The sequence below is a fragment of the Jatropha curcas genome, chromosome 1 (genome assembly GCF_041381405.1).
Source record: "Jatropha curcas cultivar XTBG-Jc1 chromosome 1, XTBG_Jcur_1.0, whole genome shotgun sequence".
In the NCBI taxonomy this organism is placed as follows: Eukaryota; Viridiplantae; Streptophyta; class Magnoliopsida; order Malpighiales; family Euphorbiaceae; genus Jatropha; species Jatropha curcas.
The window spans coordinates 7,195,719-7,215,054 of record NC_143151.1 but is presented as its reverse complement, the minus strand read 5'-3'; the positions used below and the strand labels follow the sequence as shown (position 1 = coordinate 7,215,054).

Genomic DNA, 19,336 nt, shown 5'->3' with positions numbered 1-19,336 from the left:
AAAATTAAATATGCAAAAATTATTAATTTAATCTTAGCAATGCATATAATAAAAATAATATTATAATTATGAATTTATATTAATATTAAAAATAATATTACTGGAATTTCTATAAACTAAAAATTTATCAATATTATTTGAGATTTTCGCAAATTGAGGTTTTGCTTTATATGTTTACTTGTGAACAATAATATTGTACCTGATAATTGCTCGAAATGGTTTGAGCATTTTTAGACACTTCAAGAAATGGGCTTTTGACAAAAATAATATTCTTCAAAAAATTATTTCTTAATCTAATGCCAAATCAAAACTATTTATCAATCTAATATTTATTCTGTCATTGAGAGAGAATGTTGCACTAAAACCATCAACTTAATTGGTGATTTCAGTGTAATAGAAAAAGTATCATATACTCGCAAGCGGTCAATAAAAAAATAATTATATGAATAAATAATAACTTTTACTTTGTATGGAGACCAACAATTCAATTAGTGGTTTCAATACAAAATAAAATATTTAAATTATCAAGAGGACTTTTCACCAAAACACACAATTCGTTTGGTGGTTTTAGTACGAATATAGAATGTGACCATTAATTAGCAAAAAGTACATAGAATAGTATTTTATTAAGAGTGTACCAAGTTAACTAATGGTTTCAATAAAAAAAATATTTTTTTACTCAAAGTATTTTTTTCGACCAAAACACACATAGCATCTGGTGTCTTTCATTCATAAATATTTCAAGTTAAGTAATAAAAACATAAGTTTTGTTAACTTAGTGGAGTGTACCATCTGCAGCATTAGAAATCTCATCGAACACTCAGTACACTCCAATTATAGCAACCCAACAAATCCATACTTTTTTTCCTGAAATGGGCGAGGCAACCTCATTTCTCTTAGCAAAAAATAATCAAAGCAATAAAAGAGGAATAGTGGAGTACTGTGACGACCCGTTTCCGTGGGCCGGACCGGCACTAGGGCCCAAGTAAGTTTAAGGCTCCCGAGGCCCGTAGTAAGCCTGAAACGCTAGAATCTATTATCTCGGTATAAAATTTCAACATTCAGCCCATATGATTATGAAAGATAAACCTCAATATTTTATTAAATCTCGGCCCAAATTTATCGGCTACAACATTCCACAGTTCGGGCCCAATTAACAATGCATCACATTTATAATATGGGTTCACATAATTATCTCATCTATAATAATAAACGATTAAAAGTATACAAATCCTATAACTGCGGAGTCATTAACTGTTAGTATACATAGCTTTTATACACATAATTACATAGCAAAATAATTATGGAACTAGGAAAAATTCTTTATTGCCCTGCGCCGAAGAAACATAGCCTAAATCGGATTAAAGGAAAAACCTACTTCCTGAAAAATCAAACAAGACGTGAGTTTTCTAAGGAGTAATAATTTTTGCACCACACACGCAGTCACACAAATGTATAAACATATTAATCTAGTCGTCTGACTAATTATATGCTCACGCAGCCAGTCACACAAATGGCAAATCACCAGCACTCACAATCATTAACGTCTTCATATAATCACATCACGTGGAAATTAGTCAGTGGAGTCACCGAACCCCTGATGAGCCGTCCTTCCACATGGCTCATCCTCTCACATGTGCACCAGGGAGCCGATCTCCCATACTGGCCGACCGGTCTAATCCTCACTTGACCAGTCCTCTCATTGTTTTTCTATCCTCTCTTTTCTTTTTCATACCAACAGGAGGCAACCCGGTGGTCTCCATCCAATCTAGATCATCAAGCGCTCACAACAGGAGGCCACCCTGCGGGCTGCGATCAAATCTAGACTGTCCGGTGCGCAACGACGAGAAGCTAACCCGTGGTTAATGGTAACGGTAACGGTAGGTGAACAAGGGGGCGCCGATCTCCCATGTACCCGGCTAACAGAAACAGAATCGGGATCCATATAACAGAATCAGAATATAACAAAAATCAGAATCAGGATCCGTATAACAGAAACAGTCTCACAAACCCATGGTGACCCACTTCATCCCAATTCCACATAAACAAAGCATAGCATTATCACAACACAATTAATCAAACATTGCAATCAAATGCAGACATATTAATCAATTAAACATCGTAATGCAATGCACAATTAAACATCCAAAATCAATGCAAATAAATAAATAAATAGTATTAACAATAAACAACAATAATAAAATAAATAACAATAATAACAATAATAATGAAAATAAATAAATAAATATGTAAATAATTAAATGAGTAATAAAGATAAGAAATAATCAGAGCACTCTATTTATTATGTACCAAGTTATAGAATTAATCTAAATGAACTTATTTAATCATGTCATTAATTAAAACTAGTCTAGGTTCTATTGAAATTTCGGCAGCATCTCCCCTAAAAATAGGACTATCTACCTGTTTAAATATCACAATAATATATATAATATTAATACACACAGCCCATCCGTCGGGCAATCAATCAAATCGAATACCCGTCCGCCTTTAAATGACAATATCGCTATTTAACATCCATAACAACTTACATGAGCTTAATTCATATTCTAAATAACATTATTTATCAGTCATTGGATACATACGTATGTATATACAAGCATATGTGCATAATTAACTTTCACGATTAATTCTTATTCCATATCTTTTTATTGGTACCTAGGCATTTAAGACTTCAAGCTTAACCTCTTCCCACACACTTATATGAATATACCTCATAAGTCATACATAAACTTATATGTGTCTTTCTTTCTTCATACCAATACAAAAACCAAGTTTCTAATCAAACCTACAACCTACATGCTAACAAATTCGCCATTCGGCAAGAAATTTATTTATCGCATCAATTCTCATCCCATCATTCCCAAGGTTCAAGTAATAGAATAATGCGGAAGCAATTGTAACAATAATCTAACCTTTGCTTTATAAGGATTCAACTCATAGCTTCAATTACATAACAATTTAAATACTTCTCCTAGAATTTTGTTCAACATTAGCTTAGCACCTAGTTTTTCCTCCAATATCATGATTCATACCAATAATCATCTAAGTAAATTTTAACATTACTTGAGAAGTTAATCCTAATTGTACTAAATTGCTCATTAAATTAGTTATAGCCTAAATTTAGTATGAAGAATTAAATTTCTCTAATAAAATAGCATGAATAAAAGCTAGAAATGAAAATCCCTTCATAAACTTTGATTTATGCTCAATCCTTCAATCAAATTCGAAAAAAACAACATACATTACTAAAAGAAAGGTTGGAAATTGCTTATCCAGTTGCGAAAATATCGAAAAACTGAATATTTTGGATAAAAGTGACCGGAAACAGCTCCAATGATCAAAGTCTGATTCTGCCGTCGCTAATTTGGCCGGAGGAAGGAACAGTGACGTGGGGTAAAGAGATGACAGCGAGGGAGGAGCTCGTTCCGCCGGCTGGTGGGGGGCCTCGTCGGAAAAGTGCAAGAAAGAAAAGAAATGCCACTGTCCCTGCCGAAGAATGATATCGCAACTCCTTGCGATTTGCTACACCAGTAGGTGAACGACGATGGAGAAGGAGAGAGCGGAGCTACGCTGTCGACGGGGATGAAGCTGGAGTCGATTGATCGCCGGAGAGTTGAGCTAAAGAGGCGACGCGATTTCCCGATCTCAAACTCGCAAGTCTCCTGTGAGTGTACGCTAGAAACGAAAGGAGAGAGAGAGGAAGGGAGGCGAGGGCTGCTGCAGTGAGGAGGCGACAACGAGGTTGGCGATGGTCTCAGGTGGTCGGAAAAAGAAAAACAAAAAGGGGAGGGGGAGGGGTGTCGCGCGCATGGCACTGGCGCAAGGAAGGAGAAGGGAAAAGAAAAAAAGAAAAAAGAAAAAGAAAAAAAAAGGAAAAGAAAGAAAAATCTTGGGCTTCTAGACCATTCCGGTTTGATTCGAACCGATTTGGTCTAATTTTAATGATTCGGCTCGATTTTGTTCAGTTTGCAAGTTTTTCACTTGGTTTTCAGATTATTCGTGTGGTTTTCAAAAAATCAATTCGCGTTTTGGGTCCGGTTCAATTTATTTTAATTATTGTAATTAGGTTTCATAACATTCCTCCATTAACTAAATAAAATAAAAATATAATTAGTAATCATATTTGATTTTTAGGAAAATTAATTTATATATATACATAATAGGTCAATTGCTAGACTTTCATTTTATTATTCGAAAATTTAACTGTTCTCGATTCAAAATTTTCGACATTATATTTGGGCTTGGGCCCAATTTGCAAAAACTTGAACTCAAATTAAAATTGTTCACTATTTACGGCCCATACTGTCAAAAATCGAAATTTTTGATTTAATAAAAATTCAAAGGTTTCGAAAATAAAAATTCGGGGTATTTCAAGTACATCTTTAGAAAGACAATCAAAAATTATTACGATCTTATGCTTAAGATTACAAGCCCGATGATTATTCTTACGCAATAATAAGAGATCCACTCGTCAATGTAAACGGCTACTAGAGTCGTCCCCAGATAATTACACGCTCCAAAACCAAAGGTTTTTCTTGTTGGTTACCAATGGAGAGTCATCTTAGAGAGAGTGGTTGCTAAGAATAATTAACGTGAAAAGAGATCGTGCATTAATATTCTCTATGCCTTTTAACTAGGGAACTAACTAATAAATCATAGTATAATCTCATTACGATAAATATGCAAAATCAATGTGGTTGTAAATTGGGCTTTAGGCCCATAAATAAAAATTTTAATATACAGTACCTACTTTCAATACTTTTATGGCGTCTTTCGGCACATGAGATGGATCTACATCCCATGCTAGGCATTTGTTTAAGGATTTCTTTGAGATGATGATGACACCTGATCAACAGACTCATCTGACATTTTATCCCACAACAATCATATGTGAATAGGTTTAAGTTCCTCATGAGTGTTGATATAAATATTGAGCATGGAGAAGAATATCAAGGCATTAGAGAAGATACAATACGTCGAAACCCATGTTGTAATAAGAGACCTCCAAGATGTGGCACATGAGGGCACGTGTAGACATTAATATGACTAATTTTTCATGATATAATCATTAAGAGATTTTTAACATAATACAAGTTCAACTCGAAGCACTTTATTACTCTTAGTAATTTGTAACTATGTAAAGAAATTTATGTTTTTATTATTTAACTTAAAATATTTATGAACCAAAACCACCAAATGATATGTATGCTTTGATAAAAACACTTTGAGTTAATAAATATTTTTTTATTGCAACCATTAGTTAACCAAGTGGACTCCTAACAAAGCATTATTCTCTCGTGTACTTTTTGTTGATTAGTAGTCATAACCATATTTGTACTAAAACCATCAAATGCATTATGTGTCTTGGTGAAAAGGTGATTTGACAATTTAAAGTTTTTATTTTGTATTAAAACCACAGTTAAATTGATGGTCTTAATACAAAATAAAAATAATTATTTATTCATATAATTATGTTTTGTTGACTGTTTGTTAGCACAACTTTTTTTATTGCACTGAAATCGGCAATTGAGTTGGTGTTTTTAGTGCAACACTCTCTCTCCATGGATAGACAAATATTAGATTGGTAAATAGTTTTGATTTGAAATTAGATTCAAATATATATATATATATATATATATATATATATATATATATATTCATACCACCGGTATCCGAAAGCCCACTAGGCTCCGACTACGTCCTGCTAGAAAATAGTTTTTTGAAAAACATTTTGTCAAAACCCCTCAAGAAATGGGTTCTTAGGAATTACAATTAAGTTAATGAAATGTAAATTTGAAATGACGAAAGTAAACCCACTATGTATTAGTGGGTTAATTTCATCCATACTTCCTAAGCTTATGGGGTATGCATTTTATCGTGTCTATCTTTTAACTTATCACTTAAAAATACATTAACTGTTAAAAGTATAACAATAAAATTTTTTTTTTTGTCATTTTTTAAGAAATCCAATCAACGGAAAACTTTGAAATATTCTAATATTTTTTAAAATCCTTTTTTTTTCTTTTTGAGATTTCTCTCTTTCGGTGGATTTTCACTACTTGACTTTAACCATACCAACATGTCGACTGCAAATATCTTTCCCTTCAGTCCTCATTTAATCCAAGTAAACAACCTCAGGAACATCCTGCAAAGGCAAGTAAACAATCTCAAGAACATCCTGCAAAGGGGCTGATAATTCGAGAGAGAGGAGAGATCAGATTTAGTAACCTATCAGTGATGTAAGAGAACCAAATAAAAATAAAAAAACATTATGGGTGATAAAAAAGATAGAGATTGGTGAAGAGAGAGAAGATTCATAAAAGATTAAGGAGATGGCGCAGCGGCTTATGATTACGAAAACAATCTCAAATGGCTAATTACTAGTCTAACATACTCATCTCTCCCCACTTAGCTTTTGTCGACGTCGTCGACCACTTCAAGAACAAATTCTGTCAGTGATATTTTGTCTGTACTCCTTTCTTCTCTTATTTAAATATATAAAATCACCCATTTCACATATATAAGTTGTTCTTGATTATTGTTTATGTTTTGTTATATCATTTTCGGTTAATTGACTATATGCGTGCTTGTTTATTCATATTTGGAGTACCAAGTTTTGTTTTTAGGTTATTGCGTTAGCTTTTTACTTTTGATAAGTTTATACTGTGTCTTTTTTTTTTTTTCTCATTTGCATTTTCATCAATTTTTATCTCATATGAGCTCTTCAGTATCTTGACCTCAGATTTAACGCAATTTATTTAAGAAAAGGAGAGAGGAGAGGTAAGAAGGGAGATAACGCAAAATAGTAGATAGGTTAAAGTGAACTAATAAGCTTGACATCAAATCCAAAATGATGGAAAGATGATTTTGATGATTTTTAAAAAAATTATTAATATATCCACGTGGCATTATATGGCTTTCCATTGATCGTATTTCTTGAAGAAAAAATAGCAAAGAGTATTTCACTGTTACACTTTCAAACGTTGATGTATTTTTTAAGTGACAAATTGAAGTGTAGGCACTAATGTGCATAGCCTTTTAAGTTTAGAGGCCATGAGTGAAATTAACCCATATATAAATATATGTGTATAACAATTGAAATATTTCATAAAAAAAAAAAAAAAAACTCTAATCACCTAAAATCATTTTGATAAAACACGTTTTATATAATTCATCATTCAACTCCTCTTATAATCACCATAATTTTTTTTAATCACATACTATACAAAATATTAGTATAATTTTATTTATTGGTTTAATATTATAATTACATTTAAACAAAAATAGACTAACCATTCCCTTAAAAAAAATACATGACTAATAAGGAAAGAGCATGTGTTGAATTAAAATTGTAATTGCACATGAATGGACACGTGTGCACAAGAATCATAAAAGGGCAAAATTGAGAAAGTGAAGTTTTTGAGCTGAAGGACGTCCACTTATAGTGGGTGAGCAAGGAAAGTTACTTTCTACATGGCTAAGGGTAAGCATTTGAGTCGAATGATTTATGGCATGAGATAAGGAAGTTAAAGGAAATTTAGTTATCAATAATAGTCAATTCTTGTAATATGGATAATGCATAGGCTTTTGATAAAGTAGTAGTTTAGACATTCTAATTGCCATTTGAAGTTCATCCTTAGGTCTACAAAGGAAGAAACTCAATGATTGTTCTTCAGATAATCCCGCTTTATAACAGAGTTCATCAAATGAATCCAAATATTTTTGAAGAAAACATATTTATTTAAGATTTCTTAACTTTGCTAATGGATCAGCATAAGCATTACTTCCAAATCTAGCACTTGATGATCTTACATACTCATCCCAACTAGCATAGACTCTTTCTCCTCTCATTTTTATCAAACCTTAATGCCATTGAATACCTCTACCATCTAAATGTAGAGCTACAATTTTAAACTTATTTTTTGAAGCAATTTTTACCACATTAAAGTAATATTCACATCACATCAACCAATTATCTAATTCATCTCCATTAAAATGTGGATATTCCAATTTAGTATTATCATTTTCAAAAAGAAAAACAACAAATCTCTAATTAGTTATAGGTTTAGTCACTTTTGGAAGCACGTGTTCCATTTCTTAAAACTTCCTTTTGTTGCCTACTCAGGCTAACAGTGAGGCCCTTGAGTTCATGAACCATATCTTGTAGCCTAGTTTCTTTCTCTGCTTTGCTTTTCAGACTATAAGATATATTTCTTTTCGAATTGCTTTCTAAGCACAAGTATGAGCTCTGTATCGCATAACCGAGAATGGCGGCTGATACCAGTTGATAAGTTTCAGTTATAAGAGAAAGTCGGTGGAGGGTTTCAGTTTAGGAAAGAAGAATAAGAGAAGAATAGAAGGAAGAAGAAATTGAGAGAATTTAGAGGAGAAATTGTATTAGATCTTATTATAATCCAATATTCATCTCCTTTACAACTATTACAACTCATATTCAAAATGAAAATGAACTTCAGCTAATTAATTAAATTGTTCTAATAAAATTCTAACATATTTCATTGACTAAGCATAGTGATATGCAAAATTTCCTTCATACACCATATCGCACCATTTTGTTAAGTGATCTCTTCTTCTTTAAGCTTCACTTCATAACAAATATGTTTGAATTTAACTAATTCTATCACCACCAAAACAATAATGAAAATTTACAAATTTAATGTTAAATCATAAAATGTGTGTGTTGCTTTCTGAAACGATAGCAAAAACCAATGAATAAAGTCCCGAAAAATAATGTCGGCGTGATCTTTTTGCCAACATGTACATTATCGCTCGACAGTCGATCAAGCGGAACAAGCAGTGTTTGGTACATCTGGTTGTCATGTTCACTATGGAGTGAGAGTCTAGCAAAAAGTCGATAAAATCGACAGCAATAATTAGTGCAACTCAACTTGGACCCATGCTTGATTCAGTGGAACTCAATTATGTATGAATGTTAGCTCGCCTAACTCAGCTTCATAAATGAAGCTTTTCTCTCTCTCTCCTGCATTCAGTTTAAATGGATTAACAAGAATGAGACATAAGTGTCTCTTGTCCCCCATTCTACACATATGGGCATCTTTAATAGTAATTTAAAGCCCATTACTTAATCCTTATTGGATATAGCCCAATTTTGGCCAGCACAAAGTCCTATGGGATATTGTACTAAATATCAATTTTCAAAACTTATCTTTACAAAATGTGAGTTTGACTTTGAGATTTAAATTATTATCATTTAATGATATGTTTTTACTATTGTGCCCTTTTTATTGTTAGAGTGTTACATTTATTAACATTTCAATGTTTCCTTTTTTTCTAGTGTTTACTTCTGTCGGTGTTTACTTTTTTTAATGCTTCCTTTTTTCAGTTTACTATATTTTTGTATTTCCTTTTTTTTCAGTATTTTCTTTTTTCGTGTTTCCTTTTTTTCAATGTTTTTTTTTTGTTTTTCATTTTCTCTCATTTTGTGCTGCGGTTGATAGAATCATCTTTCTGGGTCTTTGAAACTTATTTAGCCACCATTATATTTTCCTGTTCTTTCCACTCTTCCACAATTGGGTTTTTTAATTCACGAGGTTTGTTGATTTTATTTTTTGATTATGTTTGTTGTAAATAATTATTTTCGTTTTTTATTCTGCAGTTTCTCTTCTGCAATTTCATTTTTATATAAGCATATCAGCAATTTAATGCTCAATGGAAAACGGTCACCGCCATGGATGCTGTTTATGCCTTGAAGAGATAAGGTATGATTGATACTGATATTGATATATATATATATATATATTTCATATTTAATTGATTTTACATATTTATATATACCGTTTATATCTTGTATACTATATATACTCTGTTTATATCATATATATGTATATATCGTATTTACCGTTGCTGTTGCGTTGCCATTTTTTTTTGTACCTTTTTATTTTTTGTTAGGGCCTACAAATCAAAATATTTCAGTGTTTCGTTTTTGCTGTTTCTGTCTAGTAAGCTTACTTTTAGTATTTTCTAAATTTTTTTGAGCAAAATTGTTATTATCTTTGTTTGTATTCTTTTCTAACATTCTGTTAAAATTTAAACCTCATATATATATGACATTGTTAAATTGCCCTTACCTATAAATACACGGCTGAATACATAATTTAACTTTCTGAGGTTTGACAAATAAAACTGTGGCACCTTCAAATTCTCTTTTTCTAATAATCTCACACATTGTCACGTTAGAAACAACAAATTTTTAAATTTTTAGCTTTTATATGTAAAATATTAAATTGATATGTGGTTAATACAACTTTTAAAATAATAATTTCACATTTTTCAACTATCTAATTTTATAAGTTAAAGTGTTTAATAGATCAAAGTGAAAGTTGAAAGTGCCATAAAATTTTTCGTAAAAGGTTCATGGGTGAATTTATGTATTGAGCCATAAATATGCATACAAAAATAAAATTGTAGCATATATTTTCAATTTAACTTAAATTTGAAATTTTTAAAATTGAAATTTTTAAAATTGAAAAATTGGAGTTTCACATAACTTTCCAAAAATTAGAAAACACTATAAAAAATAGCGTTTAGTTAAAATACTAAAACTACGTAAAAACTGTTACCGAAAACACAGTCTATGTAGAGTTCTTAGTTAAAATGCTTCTAATTCAATTTCAATCTCTAAAATGACATCCAAATTGAAAAAAAAAAAAAAAGAAAAAAAAGAAAAATCAAACATTCAAAATGAGGACTTGGTTAAAAATACATGAAAATGACCAAAAAGTTTTTATTAGAGAAAATGTCATAAAATGGGGTTTGACAGCTAAATCCTAATATGAAACTCATCACGTGAAGTCGACCTTAATCTATCAAGGAGAAAGGAAAATTAACGGAAAAAAAAAAAAGAAAAGAAAAGTCGTAGCCTATTGGTTATATATATTTAAATGTCAACCATACGGACTTAACAACATATCAATGCTCAAAAAAAAAAAAAAAAAAAAAAAAAAAATATATATATATATATATATCAGTGACAGGTGCATGTGGACTGTATAACTGTATTAGTGAATGATTGCCAAAGGTAAGATAAATAAATAACTGAATATTAGTTAAATAAATAATATTTAAAAATAATGAATAAAATTTACTTAAATAATATAATGACCTAACAATGTATTATATGACAATTAATTATGTTTTTTCTATCAAAATGTGAATGATCATTAAAACAAAAAATTAATGATAATAATGAAAATAAAAAAGTACACCTAATAACAAAATAAAATAGAATAATGTGGGAACTCAGGTAAAAGTCAATTTTCCCCATTTTAAACATACAAATTTTAAATCAGTATTTTTATATTGATATGATTGTTATTTTCAAAAAAATAGTCATTCAGACCGTTTGGTTTAGCTGTTCGTATCAACTAGTGGCAGATACCAGTTGCTGGTGGCTAGTGGCCGATAGCTGTTAAGTAATTACTATTCGTGTTTGATTAAATGTTAGTACCAGTTACTCTTAAAATATAGAATGAATATGAAAAGCATTAATTATTATATATATATATATTAATGTATAGTATATATACGTAGATTTATATTTTTTAATTTAAGGTGAATCTATTGTTTTTTATTTTAATGTGTTATATTAATAGAATAATAATTAAAAATTTTAAAATAATATTTTAAAGAAATTATTTTTAAATAACTACAAATAAAATGATCATAATCAATTTGAAAAAAAAAAATTATTGGCAATTAGTTTTATAAGGTTAATAAAATTTAAAATAATATAAATATAAATCAGTTAAAAGCTAATACCAAAAAACTCTAAAACCTAGCTAATGGAAATAAAATCGGCTATTAGCTACCGATTAAAACGCTTACAGAATACCTACAACCTAACCGTTAGATATCAGCTGCATGAAACAGCTGAGCCAAAGGCTCCCTTAATCCATCAATCAAGATTGGTAAGTAAAAATTTACTAAAAAAACGCAAAGCAGATCTTACATTTTGGCATAAACATAAAAAAGAATCAAATTTTTGGTAGGCATAAATTTCCATTACATTTTGGCATAAACTTAAACAAGAATCAAACTTTTTGGTACGCATAAATTTCAAAATAAAAACATTAGCGAGTAAATAATCGCCGCAATCCAAAGAAACTCCTTTTACCCACTGTTTTTGCGTCGCTACTAGCACCGTCTTTATTTTCCTTTTGATGCGTAGAATTCTTAAACGCAACCCCAGTAGTATAAGCGCCTGCGATTGCTGTTGGAGCCATCTTGTCCAGTTCAAAAGTAAATACCGGTTGCGGCGCCGAATTGCATTCTGTTGCAGGTCGGAGAAAAGAAGCAGGTTTGATTTTTGCTTGACGATTTGGTGGCAGATTCTTCTGAATTCCATTAAGGCAATCTTTGTTCATTAACGTTACACTTCCTTGTTTGATTTTTTGATTGAACGAGCTAAACAATCGGCCGGATATTTTCTCCGTTTCCCATAAACCTCCCCAACCTACCCACTTGGATTGCAATCTCAGACCTCTGAAATTAAAAGGTCGCCCATTTGGCATGGACAGTTCTATTGAATATGGAAAAATGAGAGAAAATGCTAGTAGTCCTACAGCAGGAATCCATGGCTTTGCTTGTGAGAGGAAACTTTTCTTCTCTTCATGAACTACAACACTAAAAATGAGAGAAAATGCTAGTAGTCCTATAGCAGGAAGCCATGGCTTTGCTTGTGAGAGGAAACTTTTCTTCTCTTTATGAACTACAACACTTTGGTTTTCTTTATGAACTGCAGCGAGTTTGATTCCATTTGTTGCGTTCGACATCTGACACCTCTCTTTTCTGTGAGTGTGTTCTTGAGAAGTGCCTTTTACAGAATTCTATTAAAGGGGGGGGGGGGGGTGAGAGGATCAGAGTCCATACATGTCTTATATAATAGACATGAATAATAAAAAGTCTTCTCATAATAATTTCTCAAACTCAATTATTTGCAGCGGAGAGCATACAGACAAGATGGATTTCATTAGGATATTCCCAAATATATAGTTCTAATTTTTTTTTACTTTCATAAATATTATTTTTTTTCAAGTCAAACAAATTTAGAATGTAAGAGAAATTAGCTTATACATTTATTAAGACTCTATCGGTAGATAGCTAGCTATTAGCTGTACCATTAATTTTGATATTTTATGATTTTTTTTTTCCGACCTAGATGATACTTTTGCAAAATTAATGACAAGTCTTTCTTCGCAGCCAACACCGACGTATATGTGTCATATATATCAAGCCAATCAACAAAGAGTTTTTTAAAATAATATTACCGATTCATTATTTTTTTTTCTCTCTGGTTTGAAATATCACTTTTGAACCAAAATACTATTTATAATTGATTTAGTGTATACACGATTGCATATATCGAACTTTGGTAATTCTTTCCCGTGGAAGTTAACTTGATGTTATCATGTGAAATTGATCTTAATCTACCAAGGATAAAGGAATATTGAAAAGGAAAAAAAAAAAAAAAAGATTTCGTAGCCTATTGTTCAGTTTATAATCATAGATTTAGATGCATGTCAACGATACCCACTTAACGACATATCAGCAATGACAGCTATATGTGAACGTGAGCAGTATTGGATTGATTACTGCTAGAGACGTGAAAGACTTGCATGTTGTAGGGTCCCCTCTAATTGGTCAATGCATGAAAATTGTTAAACAAATTGCTAGCAATGTATAATGTTTTAATTAATTGATATATCAATACAGCATCCGACTGATCTTTTGATTCTCTCTTTCCTAACCTATTCATCGACCGAAATGTCGAATCCGTCCAGCAATCAAAACCAGCAAACTGAATCAGAAGGTCGGCTCTCTCCACATGTCATCGTCATTCCACAGACTGAATACGAGATTCGGTTAAGATCAGTAGAACAAAGTACCAAGAAATTGCCAAATTTGCTTAACAAAACATCTGGTAAGCGTTCTTGTTCAATCTTTCGAGTTCCTCAGAACCTAATGAAAATTCATCCCGAAGCCTTTAAACCTCAAATAGTCTCTATAGGCCCTTACCACCATGGGAGAAAAAATCTCCAAACAATTCAAGAACACAAAAGGAGATTTCTTGGCATTGTTCTTGCTAGAACGCAAGAACGCGGTGTTAGTATCGATGATTTTTTCAAGGCTATAGTACTCAAAGAAAAGAAGATAAGAGAAAGTTATTCAGAAACCTTGAAATATAACTGCTATGATTTAGTTGAAATGATGGTTCTTGATGGTTGTTTTATCATGGAGCTTCTTTGTGTTGTAGGAGGACGTTTATTCCACAATGATCATACTGAGGATCCTATATTTTCTTTACGATGGATATTATATACTCTAATGAGAGATTTTATTATCTTAGAAAATCAAATTCCTCTTTTTGTTCTTCAAACTTTATTCGAGATATCAGTTCCAGACAGTCCCTCCACTTTGAAAGAACTCATCGTCGGATTCTTTAAATACACCATGCCCGACCACACAGTCAATAATATCCAAAATAGCAATCTTGATGACGAACATTTACTATCTCTATACCGCTCGAGCTTTATCCCTACTTCTAAAGGTGAAGCAACAGGTAGTAGAGACTACCAAAGTGTTCGACCAATTAAAAAGCTACTTGGAGCAGGAATTAAGATCAAGATAAAGAAGCATGCAGAAAGTTTTTTGGATATAGTATTTAAACCTAATGGTGTTCTTGAAATTCCAAGCTCACCTTCGGATGAATTCTCAAGTAAATTTTTACTTAATTCGGTTGCGTTCGAACAATGTTATTATTACTGCTCTATACATTTTACATCATATGTTACTTTTATGGGCAATCTTATAAATACGAGTTTTGATGCCGGATATTTGCTCGATCGCGGAATTATTTGTTCGGGGACTGATGAAGATGTTGCTGAATTCTTTAGAGAGTTAAAGGATGATCTTTTTTATGATGTTGGAAAAAGTTATCTGGCCAAGGTGATAGTGGATGTTAATAAGTATTATCGTAATGTTTGGAATGTTACATTGGCAGGATGCATGTATAATTATTTTGGGAGTCTATGGGTATTCGTTTCAGCTGCAGCTGCTTTTTTTCTCCTCCTCCTTACCGTTACTCAAACCTTCTTTGCTGTTTTTGCATATGTAAAACCGCCCAATTGATTTAGGTACTGTCTGATGATTATTTTTGCTTTGGTTTATGGACTTGTCTTGATTTCTTTTTTCAATTTTCCGGTATTTGAATTTGTATCCGTTGAGATGTTGATTGAAGCTTCTTCTGCTGTTTCTTTCTCTTTTGTAATACGAATATGTTATGAGCAGCTAATTAAACGGTTCTTGAAAGTCATTTTCTACATTTAAGGGAAAGAAAATGTGTAATCATTAATATGAAACTCATCACGCGAAGTCGACCTTAATCTATCAAGGAGAAAGGAAAATTAAAAAAAAAAAAAAAAAATCGTAGCCTATTGGTTATATATATTTAAATGTCAACCATACAGACTTAAAAACAAATCAATACACACAAAAAAAAAAAAAAAAAAAAAAAAATCAGTGACAGGTACATGTGGACTGTATAACTGTATCAGTGGATGATAGCTAAAGATAAGATAAATAAATAACTGAAGACTTCATGTATTAGTTAAATAAATAATATTTAAAAAATAATGAATAAAATTTACTTAAATAATATAATGACAACTATAAGTGACCTAACAATCTATTATATGAGAATTAATTATGTTTTTTCTATCAAAATGTGAATGATCATTAAAATAAAAAGTCAATGATAATAATGAAAATAATAGAGTACACCTACTAACAAAATAAAATAGAATAATGTGGGAACTCATGTAAAAGTCAATTTTCCCCATATTAAACATATAAATTTTAAATCAGTATTTTTATATTGGTATGATTTATTAATTTTCAAAGAAATAGTCATTTAGACCGTTTGGTTTAGCAGTTTGTACCAACTGGTGGTAGATAATAGTTGCTGGTGGTTAATGATTGATAGCTGTTAGCTGATTACTATTTGTGTTTGGTAAAATGTTAGTACCGGTTACTCTTAAAATATAGAACGATTATGAAAAGCATTAATTATTTTTATACATTTTGATGTATAATATATATATATATATATATATATATATATATATATATATATATATATATATATATATATAGATGTATATTTTTTAATTTAAGGTGAGTAAATTATTTTTTATTTTAATGTATTATATTAATAAAATAATAATTAAAAATTTTAAAATAATATTTTAAAGAAATTATTTTTAAATAACTACAAATAAAATGATCATAAAAAAATATCAATTTGAAAAAAAAAAATTATTGGCTATTAGTTTTATAAGGTTAATATAATCCAAAATAATATAAATACAAATTAGGTAACATCTAATACCAAAAAACTCTAAAACTTAGCTTATGGAAATAAAATCGGCTATCAGTTGCTGATTAAAAAGCTTACAAAATACCTACAATGTAATCGTTAAATGTGAAACAGCTATCGGCTGGATGAACCAGTTGAACTGAGGGCTCCCTTAATCCATCAATCAAGATTGGTAAGTAAAAATTTATCAAAAAAAGCAAAGCCGATCTTACGTTTTGGCACAAACATAAAAAAGAATCAAACTTTTGGTACGCATAAATTTCCATTACATTTTGGCATAAACTTAAACAAGAATCAAACTTTTTGGTACGCATAAATTTCAAAATAAAAACATTAGCGAGTAAATAATCGCCGCAATCCAAAGAAACTCCTTTTACCCACTGCTTTTGCGTCGCTACTAGCACCGTCTTTATTTTTCTTCTGCTGCGTAGGATTCTTAAACGCAACCCCAGTGTTTCAAAAATGTTAAAAAAACCGTGTGTTTAAAAAATCCACATTATTTTTAGTTTGTTTGATAATGATTTTTAATCTTTGAGTAAATTATTATACAAATTTTATTTTTCTTCTGATGATAAGTAACATATCGACGTTTCTGAATAGTTTCATACAGTTTAAAAACAATAAGATAAGATAATGAGTAGTATTCTTCTTTTGTTTTTTCTCTTTTTCTCTTTTGATTTGTTTGATTATGATTTTTAGTGTTTTAGTAAATTATATTTGAAATGAAAAATATAATTATTATACAACCATGCGAAGCACGGAAGACCACCTAGTATATATATAAAAGAGAATCGTGACAATTCTCATATGTGCTTATATGGCATCTCCACTAAAGAGAGAGAGTTTATAAAATTTGAATATTTGATTTTTAGTTGGCTACAAAAAGTTTGACTCTTAGAATTAAATTGTATGACTTGTAAATTAGAAAATGCAACCTCCTTATTTAAGATTGTCTTTATTGTCCTCAACATTATAAAATATAATTAATATTGCCTAATTATTACTTTTCTCACCTTCTTAAATTTGTAAAATTACTCAAAGATTTTCATATTTTTTTAATGGAATTAATTAAGACTTATGCATTACACGTTGCGGATGTCTTATTCCTTTCCACTTTTTTTTATCTTATTTAATTAAATCGATGACGGTTTGTATATCAATTGGGAAAATTTTATTCATTGTCTTTTGGATTTATAACATATAAAAATAAACAGATTTATATGCATACTAAAATTTGTTAGCCTTGCCGCAAGTGTTTGGATTATGTAAGTAGTATAATAAAGATATCGTTCTCAGGGATAGGGGGATTGAATATTAATTCTGAATTCAAATGAATTATCTAGAAATTAATCAAAGGTTTTAATAAATCTAAACTATTTAAATGTAAAAAATCAAGTAAATGATCAAACTAAAAGAAAGCAAGCTAGATTTATTGCAACCAATAAACAAAGGCAATCGTGTTGGGATCAACGCCATTGAACAATGTTATGATTTCAAATTTCCTCTTTCTATCCATTAAGAAATGTATCTTGAAGGGGGGGAGGAACCCATTTATATTTATGCTCTCTTCTAAGCAACATAAACATTCTGGAATCATAAGAACACCTACTTTCGTGGTGTGATAATGATTCTAGCCTATTAGTCTCTTTGGTTCTCCCTAGTTCCTCAAAGGAATAACTTATTCCTAAGTCTATCTCCTAGGTTCTTATATGGGTCAGTCCAACAAGGAACTTCACCTTCCAGTCCTTCGTCCTCTCATTTCTTTTCATACAAATATGGAGCTCTATCATATTCATAAGCATTAAGCACACTCACGTAAGAATCAAATTCAATAATTGAAATAAGGAGAATTTAATTACATAATTGTTGATCAAATGGGCTTTCACCCAACATGACAGCTTATTTCGCAAGTGTACGAATTCGCTGTAAGTAATATAGAGTGAGTAGAGTATCGTATCTACAGGGATTGTATACCAAATACCAAAATTATGTTATCTTGTTATTATTTAAACAATGATTGAGAGAATTGTTGTATAAGTGTAAAATAAACAAGAGTCAAGTAAATAAAAGTTGATTGAAAGAAATCAAGGAAGTAAGACTACTAAGGGTTTTGATTTCACTTATGTCACGACCCATTTCCATGGACCGGACCGGCACTAGGACCTGGGTGGGCTTAAGGCCTCCGAAACCCGTAGTAAGCCTGTATTACTTAACCTCGCATTCTATTTACAATTGTGGATTCATGCCCAATAACTTATTTCATAAATATATTCAAAGTACAATCCATATAATAAGTATCCGTACTCTATTTATGCATTTACAACCCATTTGGAATACAATTGCGGAACTCTACCTGGACATTTACATCATTATTTTCTCATTAACAGTCTTCTATAATTAATGTTTCAACTCCATAGGACTTTCTTCTATTACCTGAAAAAAAATAGGTAGGCAGGGGTGAGCGTCAAACTCAATGAGTAGGGTTAGATAACTCTCTCACCCCACACAATCACACAGATGCTAAAAATATTTTTACCTGGTCACCGATTAATTTTATGAACATGCAGTTGGTCACACAAATGGCAATACAATAGCAAAACACAATTATTATCACTTTCATATAATCATATCACGTGGAAATTAGTCAGTGGAGTCACCTAAACCCGATAAGCCGTCCTCCCACATGGCCCATCCACTCACATGTGCACCAGGGAGCCAATCCCCCATTCTGGCTGGCCGGTATAATCCTCACACGACCGGTCCTCTCATTATTTTGCCAATCTCTCTCTCTCTCTCTTTTTTTTTTTTCAATATATAGATATGTACATATACCAACAAGAGGCAACTCGGTCGTCTCCATCAAATAGAGATCATCAGGCGCTCAAGCAGGAGGCCACCCTGCGA

General features: G+C 31.1%; 1 protein-coding gene across 1 annotated transcript; it reads left to right on the top strand.

Annotated features, from left to right (window-relative positions):
- Positions 1–13,625: 13,625 nt before the first annotated feature.
- Positions 13,626–15,251, top strand: LOC149498910 (UPF0481 protein At3g47200-like). Its single transcript, XM_089725775.1, has one exon. The coding sequence runs from the start codon at positions 13,822–13,824 to the stop codon at positions 15,184–15,186; it is 1,365 nt and encodes a 454-aa protein (XP_089581901.1). The 5' UTR covers positions 13,626–13,821; the 3' UTR covers positions 15,187–15,251.
- Positions 15,252–19,336: the final 4,085 nt, after the last annotated feature.

What these genes read in the sequence shown, in the direction of transcription:
- LOC149498910 (XM_089725775.1), top strand. Translation starts at nt 13,822, where the DNA reads ATGTCGAATCCGTCCAGCAATCAAAACCAGCAAACTGAATCAGAAGGT.